Source organism: Leguminivora glycinivorella, unplaced genomic scaffold (genome assembly GCF_023078275.1).
Source record: "Leguminivora glycinivorella isolate SPB_JAAS2020 unplaced genomic scaffold, LegGlyc_1.1 Scaffold6, whole genome shotgun sequence".
Lineage (NCBI taxonomy): Eukaryota > Metazoa > Arthropoda > Insecta > Lepidoptera > Tortricidae > Leguminivora > Leguminivora glycinivorella.
This window is the reverse complement of record NW_025952831.1, coordinates 651,919-661,846: the sequence shown is the minus strand read 5'-3', so window position 1 is coordinate 661,846 and position 9,928 is coordinate 651,919. Positions and strand designations below refer to the sequence as shown.

The following is a 9,928-nucleotide window of genomic DNA, read 5'->3' as shown; positions in this document are numbered from 1 at the left end:
ACAACGTTGATCTTTCTTTTATGCGGGGCTTCGCCCCCGAGCCCCCTTTGTTTGCTCTGAAAGGTCACAAGAAAACGCTTACCCAACTTATTTTAAATACTACGTTAATCTTTCTTTTATGCGGGGGGCTTGGCCCCCCGAGCCCCCCTTTGTTTGCTCTTAAAGGTCACAAGAAAATGCTAACCCAACTTATCTTCAATACTACGTTGATCTTTCTTTCATGCGGGGGCTTCGCCCCCGAGCCCCCTTTGTTTGCTCTTAAAGGTCACAAGAAAACGCTAACCCAACTTATTCTAAATACTACTTTGATCTTTCTTTCATGCGGGGGGCTTCGCCCCACGAGCCCCCCTTTTCTTTACTCTTAAGGATCACAAGAAAACCTTAACCGAACTTATTTTAAATACAACGTTGATTTTTCTTTTATGCGGGGGCTTTGCCCCCCGAGCCCCCCTTTGCTCTGAAAGGTCACAAGAAAACGCTAACCCAACTTATTTTAAATACTACGTTAATCTTTCTTTTATGCGGGGGGCTTCGCCCCCCGAGCCCCCCTTTGTTTGCTCTTAAAGGTCACAAGAAAACGCTAACCCAACTTATCTTAAATACTACGTTGTTCTTTCTATCATGCGGGGGGCTTCGCCCCCCGAGCCCCCCTTTGTTTGCTCTTAAAGGTCACAAGAAAACGCTAACCCAACTTATTCTAAATACTACGTTGATCTTTCTTTCATGCGGGGGCTTTGCCCCCGAGCCCCCTTTTCTTTACTCTTAAGGATCACAAGAAAACCTTAACCCAACTTATTTTAAATACAACGTTGATCTTTGTTTTATGCGGGGCTTCGCCCCCGAGCCCCCTTTGTTTGCTCTTAAAGGTCACAAGAAAACGCTAACCCAACTTATTCTAAATACTACGTTGCTCTTTCTTTCATGCGGGGGCTTCGCCCCCGAGCCCCCTTTTCTTTACTCTTAAGGATCACAAGAAAACCTTAACCCAACTTATTTTAAATACAACGTTTATCTTTCTCTTATGCAGGGGGCTTCGCCCCCCGAGCCCCCCTTTGTTTGCTGTTAAAGGTCACTAGAAAACGCTAACCCAACTTATCTTAAATACTACGTTGATCTTTCTTTCATGCGGGGGCTTCGCCCCCCGAGCCCCCCTTTGTTTGCTCTTAAAGGTCACAAGAAAACGCTAACCCAACTTATTCTTAATACTACGTTGATCTTTTTTTTATGCGGGGGGCTTCGCCCCCGAGCCCCCTTTTATTTACTCTTAAGGATCTTAAGAAAACCTTAACCCAACTTATTTTAAATACAACGTTGATCTTTTTGTTTATGCGGGGGCTTCGCCCCCCGAGCCCCCCTTTGCTCTGAAAGGTCACAAGAAAACGCTAACCCAACTTATTTTAAATACTACGTTAATCTTTCTTTTATGCGGGGGCTTGGCCCCCCGAGCCCCCCTTTGTTTGCTCTTAAAGGTCACAAGAAAACGCTAACCCAACTTATCTTAAATACTACGTTGATCTTTCTTTCATGCGGGGGCTTCGCCCCCGAGCCCCCTTTGTTTGCTCTTAAAGGTCACAAGAAAACGCTAACCCAACTTATTCTAAATACTACGTTGATCTTTCTTTTATGCGTGGGGCTTCGCCCCCGAGCCCCTTTTCTTTACTCTTAAGGATCACAAGAAAACCTTAACCCAACTTATTTTAAATACAACGTTGATCTTTCTTTTATGCGGGGGCTTCGCCCCGAGCCCCCTTTGTTTGCTCTGAAAGGTCACAAGAAAACGCTAACCCAACTTATTTTAATTACTACGTTGATCTTTCTTTCATGCTTCCCCCCTCGAGCCCCCCCCTTTTTTTCTGTTCTTATCTTCCGGCACCATCATCAGGCATTGAAACCTAATCGTAGTCATAGTTCATTACAAGACTTTTCTAAGAAGCCCAAAAACAGCTATGATACGATGATCCATCATGTAGTTCCAGTTCATATCTTCCGGCTCCATCATCAGACCTTGAAACCTAATCGTAGTCAAAGTTCATTACAAGACTTTTCTAAGAAGCCCAAAAACAGCTATGATACGATGTTCCATCATGTAGTTCCAGTTCATATCTTCCGGCTCCATCATCAGACCTTGAAACCTAATCGTAGTCAAAGTTCATTACAAGACTTTTCTAAGAAGCCCAAAAACAGCTATGATACGATGTTCCATCATGTAGTTCCAGCTCATCATATCTTCCGGCTCCATCATCAGACCTTGAAACCTAATTGTAGTCAAAGTTCATTACAAGACTTTCCTAAGAAGCCCAGAAACAGCATTGATACGATGTTCCATCATGTAGTTCCAGTTCATATCTTCCGGCTCCATCATCAGACCTTGAAACCTAATCGTAGTCAAAGTTCATTACAAGACTTTTCTAAGAAACCCAAAAACAGCTTTGATACGATGTTCCATCATGTAGTTCCAGTTCATATCTTTCGGCTTCATCATCAGACCTTGAAACCTAATTGTAGTCAAAGTTCATTACAAGACTTTTCTAAGAAACCCAAAAACGGCTATGATACGATATTCCATCATGTAGTTCCAGTTCATATCTTCCGACTCCATCATCAGATCAGCTCAACAGTACCATATTATTGTATTGTCATCGGAACTACATATAGCTGCCAATTTTCATTACGCTACGACTCCTGGAAGATGGTTAAATTAGCTTCCTTAGATTCCATTACATACATAGACGACGACGACGACGACCTAATAAAAGCGTGTTAAAAATGGAACACTTGGAAATTCTTAGGATTCCTTTTTTAATTATTTTTTTTCTAAATAATTTTGGCGGGAATTTTCCACAACAATGGAGCTTACTCGACGTGATTTTCGTGTTATGATATATTATGACTTTAAAAAAGGTTTAACACCTCAAGAGTGTTTTGAACTTTTAGTCTCGACTTTTGGAGAGTCTGCGTGTTCACGTGCAACTGTTTTCAATTGGTTTGCTGAATTTAAAAGAGGACGGGAGAGCTTTGAAGATGAGGCGAAGACCGGACGGCCGCCAACCGCAGTCACTGAAGAAAATGTAAAGACTGTGGAAAAAAATATTCGTGCGAACCGACGAATTACATATGTAGAGCTCGAGCGTGAACTGGGCATTGGATCAGCAGCATTGCAAACTATAATTCATAGTAAACTGTCTCTTCATAAGCGTTGTTCAAGATGGGTGCCGCACAAGCTCACCGATTTACAGAAAGACCGTCGCGTGGATTGGTGCAAATTTATGATAGATAAATTCGACGCAGGCGAGAACAAAAACGTATATGATATACTTACAGGTGACGAAACATGGCTATATAACTACGATCCCGAAACAAAGCGACAGTCCACAGTATGGTGTTTTGAAGATGAGCCGACGCCAACAAAATGTCGCCGAACCCGAAGCACACAAAAACAAATGGACAATTTTCTGCAAGACGGGACATATTGCTACAATAGTGCTAGAAGATCAAAAGACAGTTAATTCAGAATGGTATGTGACAGTTTGTGCCCCAAGAGTACTGTCAGCTTGGTGTGACAAGCGGCTGAAGTCAGGAACCCGGCACCTGCTCTGGCACCACGACAACGCTGCCCCGCACACTTCCGCTAGAACACTTAACTATTTCAGCTCAAAAAACGTGACTACCCCACCCCCCATATTCCCCTGACCTAGCCCCCTGTGATTTTTATCTTTTTCCTAAAATTAAAGAAAAATTAAAAGGAAGGCGATTTGAGAACAAAGAAGATGCGTTGGCTGCGTATAATTACGAAATTTCTGAGGTGTCTAAAGAAGAGTGGTCATCGGTATTTTCTAAGTGGTTTAGACGGATGAAAACGTGTATACGTGTTCACGGTGAATACTTCGAAAAAATAGATAGCTGTAATACAGAATAAAGTATGTAAATTTTGAGTATCTAATTTCTTTTGGCATGACCCTCGTATATGTAACGAGTACGGTCAGCATGTGAAGCGGTGTCGCCGCGCCGACGGACACCAGGTTGAAAGGGCGCATCATCCGTCTCGCTCCCACGCATGCGCCGAAACGTTGCGCGTTCTTGGAGAAACGATGCCTGATACTCAATATTCATACAGAAGATGTAATATAGTAGCATAAAATGCATAATATAGTATGTAGTATGATGTAATATAGTAGCATTTAAAAACTTACGTTGATAATTTTGCTCTTAGACACTATTCATACATATTTAAAACCTACTCATTTGTAAAAGAAGTATAGTCAGATAAGATACTAGTGAAACAATGCAGTCATAAGTTGTAAAAACTCTTCAATCTCTTTATGACGGGTATGTGACGTCATTATTTCCCCATTTTATATTACGAAAATCGGTAGATGTATGACTGACCAAGTGACTGCTTGGTCACTAAAAATTCATATTAATTATCATAACGTTGGATAGAAACAGTTGCTATTTATGGAATACTAGAGTATGTACAGGCTGACACAAAAGGTTAATTTGATTTTGCTTTATACCTTCCGCCTACTTTATTCCATGTCTATGATTCTTAGAGTAACGACACAGTCGCAATAATTTATTAACACTACAGAAATGCGAACTGGAGTAGCACGACAGTATATGTAACGAGCACGGTCAGCATGTGAAGCGGTGTCGCCGCGCTGACTGACACCAGGTTGAAAGGGCGCATCATCCGTCTCGCTCCCACGCATGCGCCGAAACGTTGCACGTTCTTGGAGAGACGGTGGGCTGATACTGAAAAGGCAAAATTCATGTACTTACTATGTAGTTTAGCTATAAATACCGCGGGCCAGGCGAAAATTTCGTCAATCATGGCGTCCCGCTTAGTATTTTGTAGAGATGTAGTACGAAAAGGGTTTCCTTCGAGTGATAAAACGATCGAGCGAACGAACGAGCGAGTGATGAGTGAGTAAGTGCGATAGGGACGGCCAGATGTTTTATCATTTATCGTGCCGTGCGACCATGCTTGCCTGCCTGATGTAGAGAGTGGTTAATGAAGAGGTCGGCGAGGTGAGCTATTTTCCTTCTAGTTTGACATAACTTGACATGTCTGACGTCATATTCGTCACTGCAATGCAATGTCACAGTTTCGTTTTCTTTCAACCCCTTATTTGCCAAGAGTGGCACTGAAGCTTTAGTAGTTTCATGTGTTCTGCCTACCCCTTTACGGGATACAGGCGTGATTGTATGTATGTATGTATATTCGTATAAAAATTGCTCACCCCCGCCGACCTATGAATAAAGAAGCATAGTTTGCCGCTTTTCGGGCTAAGGAATGGGCCCCGAATGGCCACCCCATGGAATTATAAGCGTCCCTTATTATACTTAAGAGTTAACCTCTTGTCGAAGTAGTAGCTTATCCTGTGCGAGCTCTTTGACTCTTTGATATGACCCATTGACCCCTTTTGTGCATAACGCCATCATCAGACTTACCAAGGCATCCCTCATCACACCGTACGACCGAGCAGGCAGTTTCCACATCAGCCACGGTCAAATAGAAATTTTGACAGGCCACGCATAAGAGACTGATCAGGGTTACCGACTTCAATATCCATATGAAGGTTACCAAGAGGCTGGTTATAGAGGTGGCCTGAAACGCAATAGATACAATACAATGCAATACACTACACTACACTACACTACATTACACTACACAACACAACAATACAATACTCTTTTCATCGCATTTGCTGTTTAAAGGTCTCATTGCGTCTACGTGTAGGTACAGAAGAGTAATGTACTATTTTATTCCCAAGGGAATAATGGATTTACTTTTAAAAATTAATACAATCCGTACAATACTTCAGGCAAAGGATGTTTCAATCAGCCAAGGATTTTTTTGCACAACTGAAATTTGACTATTAAGCTATAAAAAAATATTATACGGTATGAAAAATGCATTTTATTTATGTTTTACTATTATTTCAGTGTGTTTTACATTTATTTTGTAAATTTCACGTAGATAAATCGTTATAAATAATTTGCAATCTGGCAGGAAATTGTGACGGCCATCTCGATTGCGCTTGACCACGTTGCCATAGCAACGAGCAGTACCTACAACACCGCCATTCATTGAAGATTTTGCCTTATGATTTTTTTTTCTCTGTGTTTTCCTCTCAAATGTGATGAAAAATATTGTGTGTAACTCAGGAGGTAAGGATTTTGTAAACTCGTGTCTATAACTCTCTCCAGCCTGCGGCTGTCGCGAGTTAAAACACTCGTCGACAAAATCCCCCTTGCCTCCCTTGTTGCACAATATACTTTTATTTCACACCTCACAGTTTACAATGCACAATAAACAAAAATAATTACACAACTAACTAACTAGATAATATGTAGTATAAAACTGGATAAAAGCTAAAAAAATAACAGGTAAGCATACAAGGTGTGATAATTATAGCCGACAATATTTTCTGGACAATGGGCTTGTTGTGTAAAAAAGTAAACCTTAAGTTTAAGCATATATCTTAGATACTACATTGATTAGGTTCGAATACACAAAAATAGTTTTAAAATTCTAAGGCTAGAGTCGATCGCAAATTCGTACACAAATTTTTTTTTAAGTATATACAAGCTGTTATTTTTGTATGACTTAGAATTTGAAAGCTAAATTAAAGCAAAAAAACACAGTCTTATCGAAGTTTCATCATTTTCTTGATAAGTATTCTTTATTAAACTTATATTGACTGGATATAGACCGTAACTACCTTTTTGATTTTTGTCGATCTCCCGATATTTGAACGCAGTTGCATGCATCATGAATATCATGATCACGGAAAACCATCATCATGATCGTCGAAATATCGGGAGCTCGACAAAAATCAAAAAGGTAATCACGGTTTTTATCCCGGTCAATATCATCATCCCGGTCATTCAAAGTATTCTTTACCTGTGGAAACAAAATTACAGTGATAAAAGCTTATACTAAAACCAGCCAAAAACATTTTTTTTATAATTTATACTTCTGCGTTTTCTGTGGAACTTTTGGCGACATCTATAATAAGTTGGATATATATTAGAGGATGTCCAAATCCTTCCACCATTAGCAGCAATATCTGGAAGTAAAAATATTATTATGTATTTCCACAACAACCATTCGGAAATGTGAGAATACGGATTTACTTTTTAGAGATATTTTCTTAAACTTATACAATTTTAATCGGACATTATTTTATTGTCATAAACATTTTGTTGTATTGTCATTAAATTTACACAAAAATTAAACATTAAATTAAACATAAACACACATACATATATCAGCCTTAACATCTAAAATTTCCCTTACAAACTAAACTATCAAATAAAATCTCCCAAATCTGATCCCTGCGGAAGAGTACCCATAATGCTGGCCACATTTCCCCGCTGGATGGCAATGCCAATCCTCTGCCCCAGGAATGAACCAGCCCTAGGATCCCTGGTGGTGTCGAGCCTTTTCTTCAAATCCTTGAACAAAGTTCGCGCATCCTGACACCAAGGCCCTTAGGTCTCCACTGCAAACGCCGCAATTATACGTGGCTACTCAAAAGACCAGCATATTTGCGGTGCTTCAGTACTTCAGCCGTTGCCGCTGCCCCGCCCGGCCTTAAAGAAGTAGAGGCCAAATGGGACGGCGCCAAGGTATCCACGCAGGTTGCATATGCGGCCGTCCCATTCGCCAGACAATAGCAGCCACATCGGACATTTGATATAATGAATTTGAATGACCAAAGTAACAATGAGTTCGAAATGCTTATTTTAGGTTTTTTTTTTAGAAATTTGGATGAAGGAGTAATTTAAAAGAACTCTTTGAATGTTCATAACAACTACAACATAAAACTTTGTAACTTATAACCTAGTTTTATTTTTTATTTTATTTTCTTTATTAAGGAAAACAAACAGCATTATATAATACATATGTAAATCGTACATTTAGGTGGATCATAAGCCAATCAAGTTTCCACTAATAGGTAACACTTATGTGTAAAAGTATGCACTAGTTACTTACAGACATTCCAAAAACATTGTGGCACAGTTTAAAAGCTCCAATGATATTTGAATAAGCGTTCAAAAGTTGTTTTTCTTCATAACTGACATCCTTTAAGTATTTAACAAGCTGTTTGTGATTTGTCGTAGAACAAGTTTTCAGAAAATCATTCAATTTTTTTTTCCAAAGTAGTAACTCATATTCCAAAAATTTTACAACCCGTATAGCGACAATAACATTTACGTCGAAATATAACAAAGCCATATCATACATTAAATGTGATACTCGATATATGTCCAAGATTGTATAGCATAAATTGTATGAGAAATATACTATAAAAACACCAGCAACAAAGATCAAGTTACTCATTTGAAAAATTTTCAACCCTTTTTCATTACCGAGTACTCTGTAAGCTTTCTGCATTTTAATAATCAGTTGCACATTTTTGCCTTTAAATATTATATTAGTGGCGAACATCAATAGACTATAGACAGTGTAGAACACTGCATCGGCAAAGAAAAATATATTTACAATATCAGTTATTTGACCATCGCCAGGGACGAAACTATTCATAAATACATATCCCACATTTGCAAAGATCATTAGAAAAACACCTAATGACCAAATCGAATTCTCTCGCATACTGTTTGGACTGATCAATGTTTCTGTAATACGGAATTTTGGTTGAAAGTAGATTAATTCCAAAATATTCAAAGGTTTTAGCATCATTTGGAAATCTTTGTCTATTACGTTGTCTTTGTCAACTAACATTTTTTTTTATTTAGAATAATAAAAGTACTGAAAGTACAACAAAATTATAGTCAAATTTGTGACCGACTGGTATCAAGCAGTAGCACTCATAAACGAGTTTAAAATAATTATCAATATTCTGATTGGCTAGACTGTTCTACACGTGTTAGTAAATTAACAAGCGATGACAAGAAATGACAACAGTCTGGCCTGATGATGATTAATTAATTAATTAATACGACGATATGAAATGTTGTTATAAGTGACTTTCAATATAAATTAGTTCGAAGATTCAAAGCGCAATATGGACAAATTGTATTTTTGATAAGAGTAAGATAACACGGCGATGGGAAGATTTTTCAGATATAATCTTAAAAAGCTGGAAACAACCATAACAACTCTATCATAAAATAATACTAGTAAAGCCTGACAAGATTTTATTTGACCCTGAAAGAGTGTCGCTACAAACCGCTTTCATATGGCAATAATGTGCCGACGTCATACGTATTGGGGACAGCGTGTACTGGTTACCCGTTAATATTTGTAGAAAATTAAAACATGGTTTTAGAGAATCAAAATTTAAAAAGCAAGGTTTTAAGACTCGCTACTTCTTTCCGCACAGCCTAAAATCCATGAATCTTGTGCCTTAATCGAAGTCATCGATGTTTATTTTCTTTTTTCGTGGGACCTTGTTCTGTACTGGTGGCAGTTATGGAACGGCCTCCTTATTTCTATACATATTTTTCACGGCAGAGCTACAGACACCTTAAATTAGAACAAAAAATATATTAGGCTAAACGCGAAACCAACAAATTAATACAGGAGAACCGCACTATAAACTGTCAGTCCCGGACTTGTCAATAACCAATTTCAGAACATTGGTATCGAAATGCTGTCGAATCCTTCATCCTTTTTTGTTGTAAGTAATTTATCACGTTTAGTATAATTATTTTCACTTTTAATCATATTATTTTGGACAAAATTGCGATGAAACCGTTAGAAAATTTAAAATATTTGCTTCATGTTTACATCACTGACATTCGATGACTTTCGACAACGGGTGTCAAATAGTAATCCTTGCCAGTAAAAGAAATTAGTTCAGCTGAAAATCCGCAACGCGGCGAGGTTCAAATAAAAACTCGTCAGGCTATACTTAATGCAATGTAATTAATCAATATTAGAATATATTGTTATAAT

General features: G+C 38.6%; 1 protein-coding gene across 1 annotated transcript; it reads right to left on the bottom strand.

Annotated features, from left to right (window-relative positions):
- Nucleotides 1-4,535: 4,535 nt before the first annotated feature.
- Nucleotides 4,536-8,245, bottom strand: LOC125242061. Its single transcript, XM_048150762.1, has 4 exons — nucleotides 8,003-8,245; nucleotides 6,981-7,073; nucleotides 5,452-5,608; nucleotides 4,536-4,752 (listed from the first exon to the last, which is right to left on the bottom strand). The coding sequence occupies exons 1-4, from the start codon at nucleotides 8,243-8,245 to the stop codon at nucleotides 4,583-4,585; spliced, it is 663 nt and encodes a 220-aa protein (XP_048006719.1). The 3' UTR covers nucleotides 4,536-4,582.
- Between the last annotated feature and the right edge of the window lie 1,683 nt (nucleotides 8,246-9,928).

Coding starts and splice junctions, on each gene's coding strand:
- LOC125242061 (XM_048150762.1), bottom strand. CDS start 8,245: ATGGCTTTGTTATATTTCGACGTAAATGTTATTGTCGCTATACGGGTT. Junction 5,609..6,980: donor GTTCCACAGAAAACGCAGAA/GTATAAATTATA, acceptor ATTGCGTTTCAG/GCCACCTCTATAACCAGCCT. Junction 4,753..5,451: donor GTGTGATGAGGGATGCCTTG/GTAAGTCTGATG, acceptor TTGCCTTTTCAG/TATCAGCCCACCGTCTCTCC.